We start from the raw sequence: 15,626 nt of genomic DNA on the forward strand, positions 1-15,626 counted from the left end.
TACTAACATAATATTACCAATTTGAGAACTATAACCCTAATAAATAACGTAACGCATTCACTTTAATTTCTAATTAATCCATCATCAATGAAAACTTAATTATTGATTATTTACACATACGTATTTTATTTAATTATTAAAATCCAATTAATATTTTTTTATGAAAAACAAAGATCAATTAATATTAATACTATCAAATCATTTTAATGATTAAATTTTCCAAGATAATAAATAGCATACAATTACTTATTATATATGTCACATTCATATAATCTAACATTATTTTATTTAATTTTGATAGTAATTTAAGATCTAATATCAATGGCTCAGGGTCTCGAGAGCGTGTAGCTGCTTCATATAAATAGAAATACAAATGTTTGATAAAAATGGTGGAACTCATACTGAATCAATTCCCTGCCATTTCAACAGGCAATGCAAGGTGTAGCTGCTTCATATATCTTTACCTAAATAAAAGCTTTTTATATGGACCCAACCAATGGGTTCGAGGCGAAGCCGTTTCCAGGCAAGTATTGCACCAAAGATCGTTCCACACCCGAGCTCCTCGAGCTGTCCACGAGCTTGAACCACTGGCTCGAAGGATCGCATGTGTTATCTTTGCTAATGCATTTGCAACTGTTCGTGATGAGAGTGTTGTCGGGACCTACATCGAGACAAACGGATTTGCCGTCTTCAAGCTTGGTCGAGAGATGCATCTTTGATTCCGATATCATTTCCCATTTCGAATTCGAGTCGGTACAGAAGATACCGAGTTTCGCCACAGTCCCGGATTCGTCTGCTTGTAAGCAGAAATAAGTTCCTTTTACTACCAAAGTCTTCTGGGGTGAGTAACTCCAAGCGTCGGAGTCGGTACACGGACCTAAGCGCAACGGGTCGAGCAATGATTTTTTTGTGACACATAGTCCTGTTAAGGGATGGAAGATCACTTTGTGCAGTTTGGCTTCCGATAGACCTGGACCTGCATATGCCATTGCGGAACAACAAAAGATTTGCATAGAGTTTTCAATTGACATCGATATCGAACAAAAAGGAAGTATTATATGTCGGCATACCCCGGAAAGGAGATTGGAGAGTTGAGATTCTTTGTAAGAAGCTTGAATTTCTTGTTTCGCACCAGTTATAATTCAAGACTCCGTAATATTCGTTTAACCCGAGAACACCTTCTCTCAGATAATAGCTCCCAACAAGTGTCCACAATGCCCAATCGAGGTCAAGTTCAGCTGCCGCACCCAAGAAGCAGTTCATGTACCTATTGTCATTGACATTGATTCCTCTTTGGTCGATTCCGAACTCGCTAACGAACAACGGGTATCCTTGATCAACCAAGTACCCTGATGTCCTCATCACGTTTCTCGTCACTCTGCCGCACACTTCGTTCGGGTTGCCGGTCACCCATGCCTGCCCATCGGAGAAACCATACCAATGCGCCTCGAATACTAGTTTCCCGCTGAATGTGAGCTTTACCGATCGGTTTTGGATGAACGACAAGTCCCTATCATAACTCAATCCCGAGAGTATAACGAGAACATTCGGATTTGCCGAGTGCACTGCTTCGGCCCCTTTCTGCATGTACTTATACCAATCGTTTACGTTTTGTTTCTGGCCTCGAAGCTCATTCCTCAAACTCATGCCGACCACATTAGTAACAAAGTTGAACAAGGTCGCCATTCGAGTCAGACCAGTGATCCATAGGTCCGGGTTGAAGTATATGTCGCCGAAGAAACCATTGCCATCGAAGTTGCTGCAACACCAACCGGGGGTGCTTATGTGATTGTCAAGTATGACCATCACATTGTTCTCCCCTAGGCTTGACACCACTGCCTAAATATCAATTTAAATATTTTAATTTCATTTGAAAATTTCAAAAATAATATAGATACTGTTTTATTACTATAAAAAGTAAATTGATTAATTTTAAGATAAATATTTATTTGAGAGTGGGGTCTTCCTAGGGTTCACTTTTTCTTCTTCTCTAGGCAACCTAATCGGAGAAAACAAGGGCTTGATAATTTTATTTTTCTTTACCTGATAAGCTTTGATGAGGGTAACGTTGATGATGGAAGGGTTGTTGGCTTGGATTCCGGAGATAGATTCGAGGAGGCCGAGTCTTTGAAACGATTGTCGAACGGTGAGGGATGCCAACGAGTCGTTGGTGACCAAATAGAGTGGCCAAGTGAACCTAACGCAGTTGAACCCCATTGACACAATCTTCTTGGCCAACGTATCCATAGGCTGCTTGCTGAGCCCTTCGGCGAGCACCGGTTCGAGGTGCGACACCCAGTTTACGCATGCTAGTTTCACCCGTCGTCCTCCCTCATCGACGATCCAACGTGAATTCGTCGATAGAGGGAGAGACACGACGATGGGAAGGAATACGAAGAGAAGGAAAATGGACGAGGAAATGACGCTTCCCATGGTTTTGTCTTGAAGGAGAAGGTTGCATTGGAGAACTTGAGTGTCTTCTTTATATAGTTGTGCGTATATCGTTGTCAATAACAAAAGCAAACACACAAAAGTCGTTTTAAGCATTATTATTGGGGAAAATATGTAAATAGTCATTTGATTATAAGGTATTTTTGTTGAGTTCTCATAGATTATGAAAAATTTAAAACTTATCACAGAGTAAAAAAAAGTAATAAATTGATTATTTTTCAAATAGTTTGAACCAAACGAAAGAAAGAGAAAAAGAAGAGGAGCATTATACTAATATTTTTCAATCAGAAAAACTATCGAACGTCAACAGAAACAATGACGAAAGGAGGCGACGGTCTAATAGAAACTATAAGCTAAAACTTTTTTATATGTCATTGTTAATCGCTAGATCAACTTGAAATCGAATTATGTTGATCTTCTGGTTAAACAAAATCTTCCCACCATTAGGATTGACCGATGACTGTTCCATTAATCGTCAACACTTTCAAGTTTGTAACAACAATGATCATGATGAAAACGAATTAAAAGTTTAGTGATTATAATACATGTTTTAAAAATTCAATAATTAAAATAAAAACATCCTAAAAGTTCAACGAATACTAATATAGTACAAATTATTTTATCAAAAAAGTTTGCTTTAAGCTACTTGAAACTTTTGAGCTTGGAAGTGCTGAATGACGAAGGTGATTATAAAACAAACCTGAAATAGAGCAGGGGTGTTTATAACCTTTTATTGGGGTATTATTATATTTAAAAACCCCATTAATTATTTTTTAAGAAATAACTCTTAAAAATAAGGTCAGGCCTCGCATTTTAAGAAAAGCGAATTTTATGCATTTATTATTGAATTTATTCAATATTAAATGACTTTATTTGAAAAAATTGATGGGTCTCGTACCCTATAAAACGCGAGGTCTATTAAACATTTCATAAGACGCGAGATAATCCTACTTGGACTCTTTGGGGGTTATTTTTCTCACTAATTTGACATGAGGTTATTTCTCAAAAAATTAATTAATGGGGTTTTTAATATAATAATGTCTTTTATTGGATTCATTAAAAATAGGGTAAAATACACAAATGGTCCCTCGACTATAGGGTATTATTTTATTAAGTCTCTCATATTAAAAATTACAAAATGGTCCTCTAACTATAGAATGTTGCTTTATTAAGTCTCTCGACCATTAGAAGTTACAAAATGATCACTCGACTATTCATTATGTTCCAAATTCGTCATTTTTCGTTAAAAACTTATTAGTTTTCTAAGTTGGGCGTTGACATGATGATTGAGATATGATACTCGTTTGCGATTCTGAGATCATATTTTATCATATCACATTTAGTAGGTTAACATTCAGCTCATAATACCGTCAAATTTTTAACGAAAAATGACAAGTTTGAAACATAATGAACAGTCAGGTGACTATTTTATAACTTTTAATAGTCGATGGACTCAACAAAGCACAACTCTATAGTCGAATGATAATTTTGAATTTTTTTATGCTAGTTGTTCATTTTACTGAAAATATATACTCTAAAATTTTATTTGTATCTGCTCTCATACAAATTTCTTTTATTATTAATATATATGTGTGCTGACCTAAAAATATCAAGGGATTCGCCGTTGGATGTCACTATATGAACATGTGGAGTGTCTCCACCATAAAGCAACGTGCTCCACCAACTCAAAAGAGAAGCTGTAAGTAAATAATTACGCTTAGGCATGCACGGAGGAGAGATGATATTTTTATGCATTTCATGATTTCAAGGGAAGGAAAAGCAGGTTTGGTTGGTGGAACGAAATGATCCATTTTCATGGACAAAAGTAGTGGTTAGCGTTCGATGTGGAGCGAGTCAAAAAATTTCGAGTAATTTGAGTTATCGAGTTCTATTTTTATAACTCAGAGTTGATTTGAAATTTTTTTTCAAGTCAAGTCGAGTCAAATTTGAGTTTTTATTTAAATTTAATTATAATTATTTACAATATTATGATATTATTTGATTCCAATTTAAATGGTATTTTATAATCATATACAATATATATATATATATTTTTCGTATTTTCTTCATATGTGATTTACATATACCATACAAAATCGGGAGACTCAGTTCAAACTTCAACTCAAACTTGAAAATCAATATACTAATTACTTAAAATTTCGAATTATTCGAGATGTGTTTTACAACTCAATTTGAATTTGAATTTTTTTCGAGTCGACTTTTTTCAAGTCAAGTCGAAAAAATGGGATTTTCAAGTCGAAAAAATGGGATTTCCAAGTCGAAAAAATTGGATTTTCGAGTCAAATCGAGTTTTATCCACCCCTATACAAAAGTATATTTCTGCGTTCAACATTCAGCCCTTTTGGACCATTTTTTGCCTCTTGTTGTTGGTGACACGCCAAGTAATGGACTCGGATAGTTGAAAGAGACGCAATTAGATTAAAGTAGGGACGGAAGGATAGACGTAAAATTTTATGTTACGCGAAATTAATTTATAGAATTTTAAGGGTTAGATTTTATCACGACCGGAAAGGGATTTTGATAAGCATGGAAATCTAAATGATATTATCCCCACTCCTACATTTTACTTTAGGGTTAAGATATTATTATGACTGGTGAGGTGCAGATCCCCTTTGGCTTTGAGTTGGGTGGCCTTTGGCACCCTTTCAAGGCAATGCATTCCCTTTGCTTTTCATATAGGCCATGCCGTGTATGTTCAAGGGTCGGCAAAATCACTCATGTTTTCTTATATTTCTAAGGACCATCTCCTAAAATACGATCGAAAAAGAACCATTACGGCAAAATCTCACGTATTATAATTCTCTACCCATGTCAAAAGGAATGAATCATTAACGATCAACACGATTATTTGTTTTCATATACGATAGATCGAATTTAAATTTTATTGGCGAAAAAATAACCTTAAAAGAGTATATTCTCTCCTAAACGAAATCGATCCAACTTGATTTTATCTTCGAGATCAATGTTAATGGATTTCGATTTGATGAAATCCCAAAATCTCTAAGATTTTATTCATATGAATCTTACCTAATATAGATTTCTAATTAAGAAGAGCAAGATATTTCCTATATCTCATTAATCACAAATGTCACCATACATAAAAAGAAAATCTTCAAATATGGAAAACCAAAGAAGAAGAAGAAACAATGACAAACTTGGCATGTTTGAAATTGTAATGTGCTTCCTTTTGATATGAAAATTTTGTAATAATATAATTTAGAGTGTAAGGGGATAACGTATATGGCCTTTGATCTTAGTTTTGATTTAATATAGGTTATTGTGGATGGAGATGGTTATGAGTCGAGTTAGATTAGATTTTTGGTTTATTTTAATTTTATTTGAGTATAACATTTTTATTTGTTATTTAATTTGATTCAGATTTAGAGAAATTTTATCCGACCCGAAATTCATCTTGATTTTTAAAATAAAAACCCGCAAACCCAATATATATGTTTCTTAGGTAAAGTACGTGAATAATATTTTAACTATAGGATATTATTTTATTAAGTCTTCCGACTATTAAATTTTGTATATGGCACGTTCTTTTTTATTATTGTTATTATTCATCTAGGGTAAGTACAAGGAGTCAATATTTGTTCAAAAATAACTCTCAACTAGGGATGAGCATGAAACCAGAATCCAACATGTTCCGACCCGACCTGACCCGATCGGGTCATATTTTTTAAAAAAAAATCATGTTCGGATCGGATAAGATTTTTTAGAGATTATATTCGGGCCAAATCAGATTTGGGTTTAGGGTGAAAAATACCCGAAACGACCCGATATAATTACAAAATAATGTTTAAGGTACTTACTAAAATGCCATCACATATATAGGATATTTAGGGTTTTGGTTCCCTTTCACTTCTCACAATCTTATATGTCGCTGCTCCATTCTCTCCCTCTCTATCTTCTTTGTTTTTCTTTTGGTTTTCACTTTCTATCCTTTACCACTAAAGTCGCTTGAACATGTGACTTTAAAGAATAACAACAATTCATTTACCAGTGGAGTCGCTCGATTCATGCTTATATTGTCATTTACAACATTGTATGCAATGTTTGGATACAATTTTCTGCGATATAAATAAATCAGTAATCAATCAGTTCCGGAACCTAATAATATAAGCGAAGAGCTCACGGATCGTTTGTCGGCATGAACGTGGCCGGCGAATACGACATCGACTTTGTACCGGACAAACCATGGCTTGTACACTACTCTCATAGTTTCTCCTTCAATGTAATGGAAGATGTAGCTGTTATACCACGGGCAAAGTATAAGAACTATTAACCATGGTGTCTCATTGCTGTTAACTTTCGGCAGCACTGCTTCAAGCCATTTGTACTGAGGAGTGTAAGGCTTGAAAGATTCATTTTCACCCTGCAAGAGGAACCATAATTATGTTGTTACCGAAGGCCATAAGTAGTTGAAAATCAGAACTGTCACGACCCAGCCCGATTCACCGGGTTGGGTCGTGATGTATGATTACCGTTGGTCCTCCAAGTTATAATGCCGAAGGTTCATTTTTTTTTTGTACTCGGCGTATTTCACTTCGGCGCCGTTTACAAGGTCCGCCACAGGCGAGCTCCGGCAAGCTACATGTTGAAAATCATCGGCGGACTCTCCTTTGTCATCGAGTGCCTCGGAACCTATGACTCAACCTCGGGTGAGAAAGCAATTGTGATGAAGTACATGGACGGTGGAATGCTCAATACACTTGTTAAAGCAAATGACCCTTTCTCCCAATCAGACCGGTTTCTGAGATTTTGGTTGGTTTAGGCCCCTGATCAGAGATTCAAAATACAGCTTGAATTTTTAATAATATATGCTATTATGGACATAACACTTGTGGATATTGTAGTTACAAATGATGTCGTTATCACTACATAACGGTCATTATTGTGGTTACATACCATTATTTAAATATAATTATCTATAAATATACGGTGATAATTATAGTATCGGGTCGAATAAAATTTTCGCTATAAATTCAAACCTAATTTAATCGGATCCATCTTTAAAAAAACCTGGTCCAACTCGAATCCAAATAAAAATTTATATATTAAAAATTAACTTAATCAAATTAGGTATAATAAAAAAATCATTAAATCCGAATAAAAATGACTATTGAGAATGAGTAGGGATGGGCATGGGATGGTCAGGTCCGATTTTCGATCCACCAGATCAGATCCGAAAATTATAAATCTTCCACTTTACCCGAATCCGACCCAAAAAATATACACCTTCCACCTTACATGAACCCAACTCGATTTTTCAAGATAAAATTCAAACTCGACCTGAAATAATATATTTATTAAAAAAAATTATTTTTATTCAATAAAAATAATGATTTAATTGAAAGAAAATAATATATAAAATAGTATTATTGTAATTATCCTTAAAGATATAAGGTAAAATTACAATTTTTTGAATCGGGTAGAGTATTTCTCACCCTAAAATCAAACTCGACTCGATCGGAACATAATCTTAAAAAATCAAACCGACTCAAATCTGATTTTTTTTAAATATTACTCGATCGGATCAGGTCGGATTACGTCGGGTTTCCCATCCCTTCTTCACTAACTTATGGTGTACTTTATCCGATATTAGTTTTGAATATTCCATCTGTCCCCAAACTCAATACTCATCGAGAGAAAACTTGAGAAACACTTAACTCAACCGCAGTTAGAATTCAAACCTTAGTTAGCCGACCATTGGAAGAGCAAAAATACTAAACAAGTAGACGGTCCAGATTAATCCACCAAACAGATCCAGCCGCTCGCCTGAGAACTGAGATTAAGCTTGATTATTTCATTCACAATCCCTTTCTAAATTACAATTCGCAGGAATTGTTCTCCTCACAGATTCGATAAAATCTAAAGAAAAATTAGGGTTACTGTTTAGCTTGAGATGGAGATGGATTATGTGACCGAGTTTCCTCATATTCACATGGATCGCCGACCCATGAAGAGGCCTAGATTAGCTTGGGATTTTAATCAACCTCAGCAAAAGGTAACTTCTTTTTTTCTTGTTATATTTCAATTTTTTTGGAAGGTTCAATTACTGTCTGCGTCGTTAAATTCGCTGCTGATTTGCTCTGATCATTAGCTTAATTGTGCGAGATTTCTGCAGAAAAGGTGAATCTTTCATCTTTTGGGAGGTAAATTTTTGTTTTTTCAATGGGTAAATTGATTATTCTTTCATCTTATGGGTGATGCAAAGTTTTATGTTGTTTTTCTTATTAGCTTCTTTGTGCAGTCGACATGCTGAGAAATATGTCAAGAAAGGGAAGCTGGATTGGCCGGCGGCTGCTACCTCTACAGAAAGCATTAAAGCTGTTCTAGAGTTGCCTCGTCTTCAGGTGTGTTGTCGTCGACTACTACGATGAATCTGCAGGCATGTATGCTATCCTCGTTTCCGATTTAATGCATATTTATCTTCTTGTGGCAGAATCTGGTGATGCAACATGTAGATCATTCTGCGGGGTATCAGATCGACTTGTTGCAAGGTCTTCTTAAATTCGATCTGGTCTTCTTAAATTCGATCCTTGCAGTCGATTAACGGCTGGTTAAGCCCTAAGGCACCCCTTCTTCACCAAAGATCATTTACAGAGATTCTAAGTTTTTCCCTTTTACCCTTTTCTTTCTCCAACACTGGTTTTAAGTGTGCTTGCTTAAGCATGTATATTGATGGGAGGCTTAGGCAAGAGGGGCTTGCTGTTGGTGATTGACAATGCTATACTCTTCTTATCGTAAGGAAGATTAAAAAACAATTCAGGAAATACACTTAAAACTGATGCTGGTGACGTTGTTCAGATCCCATTCTGTGCTCTTAAGAAGGCCACAGTGGGGCCAAGAGCACTGCGTCTCAGGGCCCTATACGACCAGCCACTCGTACCCGAACTGTCTGCTCGACTCCAACCGTCGTCTTTAGACAGTTCTGCCTTCTTTGCACTCAAGGCCTCGTTAATTTCGTCCCATACATTTCCCGGACCATTAGCTGCTAAAAACATGAATACCTGAGTTGTACATCCAAATAACCTGATATTCAACACGCTGAGCTTTATCCATACCTTGCGCAGTAGGTGGTGCGGCTGAGACAATGGCTGCTTCCTTGTTACCATTTGACTGTCTTGTTAAAACATTAGGATTGCCATGCTTGACAAGGCGGATGTCAACTAGAGAGGAATAATCTATCTGAGGAAAGAGAGAGAACAAAAAGGCTACATTTGTAAGCTTCCTGCACTCTGGAAGAAAGCATAAAAGAAACACAGCTGGGGCACAGCCCTAGCTTTTGCAATGAACCTTAATTACAGATATGTGGATCCTACGATGCCAAAGTTCTAGACATTCCTGATCCTTTAACCTACCTATTTCACGAAGAAAGTAATAGAATCCCTCATCAAATGACATATATAGTTCCAGTTACATACCTCTAATGACCCATCTTCTCCGTAGAGAGATGCATCCAGTAGCTCAGAAACCTCCTGATCTATTCTCTCTTCAGAAGTATTTGGATATCCTGGAACCGGTGTCAGCTTAATCAGATTGGATTCGGCATTATAATGCGATATTTCTCCAACCTATGAGCAGAATTAGGTAAATACAAAATTCAATGCCAATAAGATTGGGAACTATAAAACAACTAAAGTTAGATAAGTGCATTACTCGAAAGGAGCAAAGCTCAGGGGTCCAAGTTGATGATAGCTCAATTAGGCGATATGCAACTAAATCTCCCTCCTGCATTTAAATATATATATTTAAAACTGAAAAAAAAAATTGCTTTTATCTGAAGAATATTAATACAAAATAAATATATGGCAAAATAACAAAATATACCTTAGGTGAGCTAGAATAGGGCGTAAGCTTGTCAAAGTCAACGTCATCAGTTACAGTGGCGTTTTTGTTATCCTCCACCATTTCAGAACTCAGTTGACTAAAAGTGTTATCGTTCCTTTTCATACAAGAAGTTCTCTCCATACCCCATTTTTGACCCTTTTTCTTGCTGGTTATTCCATTCCATTGAAAGATATTCTGATCATGACCAAACAACAAATTTGACATCAATGAAAAATCAGTCATCAGAATAAGAACCCATTAAGGAAAATGTTAGCGCATCTACAAATAGATGAACCAAATTAAGCAATATCTAAAATAATGGTTGTGATAACAACTATACAATTTCAAGGAAAAGAAGGGAATGCTAAATTAGTTCTATTTCCCTCTTTTTCAAGTAAACTGTGCACCTGAAAATAAAGGAAAATGTTATGCAGATATATGTAAGCTAGAAAAGTCGGTATGATATAACCAAAACCACACCTTCACCTCCAAACCAACCCTTTCCCTCCCCTTCCCTTCCTTTCAAGATAAGTTCACCATCTAATGGAAATAATCTCTGTGCCACCCTCACTCAGTCCCCTAATTCCACTGGACAGTACACCTCCTCAAAGCAATTTCATAACAACAACAACAAAAAGAGGAGCTATGGTGAAATTCACAAACTATAAAAAAATACCAATAAAACATACCACTGGAATTTGACTTTGTTGGACCGCTTGCTCTGAATCTTCTGAAAAACAACACATTTCAGAACATTGGAAACCATTTCTCAAGCTTTATGTTGTAATTCCAGACAGTGAATCACTAATATCAACCGGCTAAGCCTCAAGAACTAGAAAGATAGGGAATCAATACCTTCTTCAAGGGGCTCAAAGCGAATATGTCCTCGCCTAACTACCATTGGAGCCATGTTATCCTCGACATCATTATTGCCAATTGGTTGTCGATGCTCTTCTGAAAATTTGAGGTTCTCTTTTGCACGTGATTGCTGATCGTCTTTTTCATGCATCTGTTTTGATTGCAGCTGCAAATCAGATCAAACATAGTTATCATCATAGTCAATGAGGTAGGAGTTTCATTTTTCTAAAGGCATACAGGTACGGACAAACAAACCATACAAATGCTTTATTAGTTTACAAAATTTATGATTTACCAAACAATGTAAGAAATATTGCAATCAAATGTCTGCATTTGTTCATATACTAGAATATGTAAGCTGTAACCTTTAATTTTCACCTTAATATAAACGAAAAAATCACACCAACTCTCAATTACATCCATGTATAATATGTTCATAGGAAATAAAGCCAAAAAAAAAGTATATTACTTGGCCAAGAAAAATTCTGAATCGTCAACTTGAATCATTTATGTGGAGGCATTTTTTCTCTATTGATAGAACCGCTTATCTGAAGACAAAAAAACCTGACCTTAAAAGGCCCAAAATAACTTTACAGTATTTCTAAAGACTAATTACCTTTTCCTTTTCAGTTTTGGCCTGCTCCCTCAACCATCGCCTTTTAGCCTTTTTGCGCCGTGCACTTCTACTAGGGAGCTGGACAGTAAGAAATTAAACAGAAGGATTGGTTGTGTTAGAACTGGAATAGGGATAGAGCAATAGGCCAGCGAGATCATTTGAAAATTTTGATATTATCAAGCAATTACTAGAATAGGGTTGGTTATTGTAAAGGGAGTGTTTATGTTTGTTTTTTAAACATTATGTATCTTTCGGTTATTAATGAATTCTAAGGCACTCTTTTCCTCCTTCCGCTGATCAAGGAGCACTCTGTGCTCCATTAATCATGAAGGGGGTTTTTAACAAGGCCTACTTTCTTATAAGGAACATAACCATCAACATCTAACTAAGTTATGTGGCATGGATGTACGATTAGGTAGTTGTGTGGCCTGCGTTTAATGCTCCGGCTAACAATGGTACTGACTCTTCATGGACACAACAAACTTAATAAACCATTTTTCTAAAAGATATGATACCATCTCAGGACATTGATGAATCTAACTAGAAAATACTAATTTATTCCATTCAAAACAATGGTGTCAATGATAACCTTTTTAACTTCAGTAGTTGTCATAGGTTCATTGTCGCTCCCTTTACTAGTATTTTGAGGATGGGAGAACCTGTAAAACAGAATCAAGCGAATGAAAAAAAATACCCTTCCACAATACAGTAAGAGAAGCAGTGAAAAGGAAAAACAAATTCTGATACGAGCATAGGACGGGTGTATCAAATTGGGTTTATTACTTTATCCACACAAGCATTTTGCACAAAAGGTGAACCAAAACAAAATGAGTGATATAAAATAATAAAACTCAAAACAATATTTTAACTACATCATCAAGATAGTTATTACCTCCCCAAATTGGTTTGATCATCACTACTTTCATCAATTTCCGGGCCACTTGTATTCTCTGGTTCTCCCTGAATTTTAATTGCATTCTCCTTCTCAACAACCTTGTCATTGGAAACAACCTTTTGTTTATGAGATCTTTTCCTTTTCTTTGGACGAATATCAATTCCATCATCTCCGAAAACCGGAGATTTCTCAGAACCAGCCAATTTGCTTTTCTTCTTCCTGAAAATAAATTTAGCATAAAGTCGAAATTAAAAGTGATAAGCAATTATTAGAGCAGGTATCTAACAAACCAAGTAAAAGAAGAAGTTTAATGAGATTGTATAAAGTTATTTACCTCGAGCTTGGAAGTTTATCCCGACCCTTCCTTTTCTTCGAAACCATGTTTTCGATTGGTGTGCTTTCAACTTGTGCCTGATTCTCCAATGGCACATGTTCTCGTTCATATTCTTCCGATTCACTTTCGTATCCCCCGGTTTCCTTACCAAATTCCTCATTAGATAGAAGCTTGCCGCCTGTATTCACAGTCAAATGTTCTACAAATTCCGATTCTTCCAAAAGGTTGAAATCATTAACAGACTTGATAATCTCAGTCGATTTCCTTCCTTTCTTCTTCACACTGTTTTCATAATAAACAAAAAATAACTATACAAAACAAAGCATGTACAATTTACAAGAGCAGAAATAAACAAACCTGACAATATCTTTATCTTTTAAAATACAAATCGATTCGAAAGGCGGCAAAGCAAAGCCATCCATCTGCAATGTAAAATTAATGGCGTGACTCGTGACAAAGCAATTTATGTATAAATTAGGGTATGAAGAGTTTGAGATTGATAGAGGGGCTTACGTAGAGGATGAGGCCGTTGGTGCAAGATTCTCGGAGGTAGAAAATGTCGAGAAGATCGGAGGTGAGATCGGAGATGGTTTCATGTTGTGGTTTAAGGAGAAACCAGCTTCGCTTTAAGCCTTGTTTCTTCTGCGACTTGCTGAGAATGTTCGGATCTTCGAACACCAAACGGAGCCGTGCCGTCTCCATTTCCGATGACTGAGGAAATGCGCAGAGAAATGAGAAACGTGAACTTTGCTGTTTGGCCTCCGTTTCATAAACCCTCCGCCATGGTTTCGTGGTTTTTCTATTGTGAGTTAGCCACTGTCGAGAATGATTGACTCACGAGTTGTCCGAGTCCGCTCAAAAGGCTTTGGGCTGTTTGGTTGATGGGTCACTGAGCTGGCTCGTCGATTTATTATTTTTATTGGGCTGATACTCAGTATTCGAACTACGGCCCATATGGCTGAGGCTAGGTATTTGACAAAGGGATACAGCTCGAGTGAAATACAGAAATGAACCCTAAATTATGTTGAAATGATTTTTTGGGGTCATTTAAAGTTTCAGAAGCTAAAAAATTAAACTTTCAAAATAATTTTAAAAAATATCATTATGCTTTATCAAAATATTATAAAATGGTCTTTAAATTTATTAAAGTTTCTCAGTGTTTTATAATTTAAAATGATAATTAGTGACCATTTTTTAATTTTCTGAAACATAAGTGGCTAAAAGATTATTTTAATATAATTTAGTGATCAAATATAATTTTACCAAACAAATTTTAGTCCCTAAACTTGACTTTAGGACAATGAATGAGGCAAGACAGACCATAAGGTACTCAAGTTCGATTTAGTTGAAATTTGGTCAACACTCTATTCAAATAGACTAGATTTGAATTCTTAACGAATAGAAGTGAGTTATTTAATACACAACTCAAAAGGCTCGCAAACAACTTGAAAATTAATAATATTAAATTTTTGTTTGTAAGTTAAGCTATCAATAGTATTAGCATTTATATATTATTTTTTAAAAATAATTTAAAGTTTTCATGTACTTAATGTTTAGGTTCGCGTTACAACCAAGCTAAGTGCAAGAATATTTTCAGTTCAAGTTTCTTTAGTTCGAGCCGAGTCTCAATTTTGATTTAAAATTTAAGTTAAGTTTGACAATTGTATTTATAATATATGTGTACGTTTCTAATAGATTATTTAAAAAAATAAATATTATATTATAGTTATTCTAAGCTATTGAAAAATAGGAAACTATGCATTTAATACATAAGTTACTAGTTTGGGTTTGTTTTAACACCTAAGCTTTTATTTTTCAAAATCATGCATAACGTTTAATTTTTGTTTCATTTTAGTACCTGTCGTTAAAAACTTAACAGACGGTTGACTTGGCATAGCTCCGATGGACGAATGACCAATCCGAACGGTAGACCATGAGAGAATGACGAGTCAACCAACATATCACAGTCCCATCGAATCGAATGATGGACCATGGAAATTAGAGAATGAAGAAATCGAAGAGTTAGAGGTGTTCAAATGGTTAATTCGGTTAACCTAACTAACTGAATTACCCAATTTTCATTAATCGATTTTTCCTCCTTTAACCGCTAATTGAACCGATTTTTTTTAATTATCGAAACTGAACTAAGTTCAATTTATTGATCGATTAACCGAATTAACCAAACTTTATAAATAATATATATTATATATTATATATTTTTTGATTTATTCTATTAATTCGGTTAAAACCGAAGTTTAAACACCCCTAAAACTAAATAATATATATATAATATTAAATATTAAATAATTTCAGTTAATTAACCAAAATCAAAGTTTGAAAGAAAGAAAAACATGAATCGTCAACCAACTTAATCTAAAATTAATCGACCGATTAAACGATTGAAATTTTGGTTCGGTCGATTAATTCAATTTTAACCGAATTATGAACACCCCTACGAAGAGTCAATCGTCAATTTGAGGAGATTGTGGTGTTTCTCGATGAAATGGAGATCGAAATCGAGTTTAGGAAGTCAAAAAAGTTTCAGGCTGAAAAGTTTGGACTTTATCGATCGACGAATGCGATGATCGACGACTGTAGACACAGGGGTCAACGAT

The 15,626-nt window shown here is 35.3% G+C and overlaps 3 protein-coding genes across 3 annotated transcripts; 1 reads left to right on the forward strand and 2 right to left on the reverse strand.

The window, feature by feature from the left end:
• Positions 1–318: 318 nt before the first annotated feature.
• LOC120179557 (glycosyl hydrolase 5 family protein-like) lies at positions 319–2,434 on the reverse strand. The gene is made up of 3 exons (XM_039185131.1): positions 2,044–2,434; positions 1,071–1,839; positions 319–976 (listed from the first exon to the last, which is right to left on the reverse strand). Exons 1-3 carry the CDS (start codon positions 2,431–2,433, stop codon positions 480–482), a joined length of 1,656 nt encoding a protein of 551 aa, XP_039041062.1. The 5' UTR covers position 2,434; the 3' UTR covers positions 319–479.
• A 6,235-nt stretch (positions 2,435–8,669) lies between these two features.
• On the forward strand, positions 8,670–9,144 carry LOC120179588 (serine/threonine-protein kinase AFC2-like). The gene is made up of 2 exons (XM_039185156.1): positions 8,670–8,831; positions 8,921–9,144. The coding sequence occupies exons 1-2, from the start codon at positions 8,685–8,687 to the stop codon at positions 9,029–9,031; spliced, it is 258 nt and encodes an 85-aa protein (XP_039041087.1). The 5' UTR covers positions 8,670–8,684; the 3' UTR covers positions 9,032–9,144.
• A 30-nt stretch (positions 9,145–9,174) lies between these two features.
• On the reverse strand, positions 9,175–13,861 carry LOC120179583 (coilin-like). Its single transcript, XM_039185148.1, has 13 exons — positions 13,525–13,861; positions 13,369–13,433; positions 13,012–13,293; positions 12,675–12,896; positions 12,372–12,441; positions 11,783–11,860; positions 11,164–11,332; positions 10,998–11,038; positions 10,309–10,503; positions 10,138–10,209; positions 9,903–10,052; positions 9,543–9,666; positions 9,175–9,469 (listed from the first exon to the last, which is right to left on the reverse strand). Exons 1-13 carry the CDS (start codon positions 13,711–13,713, stop codon positions 9,282–9,284), a joined length of 1,845 nt encoding a protein of 614 aa, XP_039041079.1. The 5' UTR covers positions 13,714–13,861; the 3' UTR covers positions 9,175–9,281.
• Between the last annotated feature and the right edge of the window lie 1,765 nt (positions 13,862–15,626).

Source organism: Hibiscus syriacus, unplaced genomic scaffold (genome assembly GCF_006381635.1).
Source record: "Hibiscus syriacus cultivar Baekdansim isolate YM2019G1 unplaced genomic scaffold, ASM638163v2 tig00112429_pilon, whole genome shotgun sequence".
NCBI lineage: Eukaryota > Viridiplantae > Streptophyta > Magnoliopsida > Malvales > Malvaceae > Hibiscus > Hibiscus syriacus.

Bases quoted from the DNA above. Each gene is read 5' to 3' on its own strand.
- LOC120179588 (XM_039185156.1), top strand. From the start codon at position 8,685: ATGCAAAGTTTTATGTTGTTTTTCTTATTAGCTTCTTTGTGCAGTCGA. The intron at 8,832-8,920 runs GTGTGTTGTCGT...TTCTTGTGGCAG, and splicing joins TAGAGTTGCCTCGTCTTCAG to AATCTGGTGATGCAACATGT.
- LOC120179583 (XM_039185148.1), bottom strand. From the start codon at position 13,713: ATGGAGACGGCACGGCTCCGTTTGGTGTTCGAAGATCCGAACATTCTC. The intron at 12,442-12,674 runs GTAATAACTATC...TCTGTTTTACAG, and splicing joins GATCAAACCAATTTGGGGAG to GTTCTCCCATCCTCAAAATA. The intron at 10,053-10,137 runs GTAATGCACTTA...TTCTGCTCATAG, and splicing joins CTGAGCTTTGCTCCTTTCGA to GTTGGAGAAATATCGCATTA.
- LOC120179557 (XM_039185131.1), bottom strand. From the start codon at position 2,433: ATGGGAAGCGTCATTTCCTCGTCCATTTTCCTTCTCTTCGTATTCCTT. The intron at 1,840-2,043 runs GTAAAGAAAAAT...ATTGATATTTAG, and splicing joins CCCTCATCAAAGCTTATCAG to GCAGTGGTGTCAAGCCTAGG. The intron at 977-1,070 runs GTATGCCGACAT...TGGCATATGCAG, and splicing joins TCTCCAATCTCCTTTCCGGG to GTCCAGGTCTATCGGAAGCC.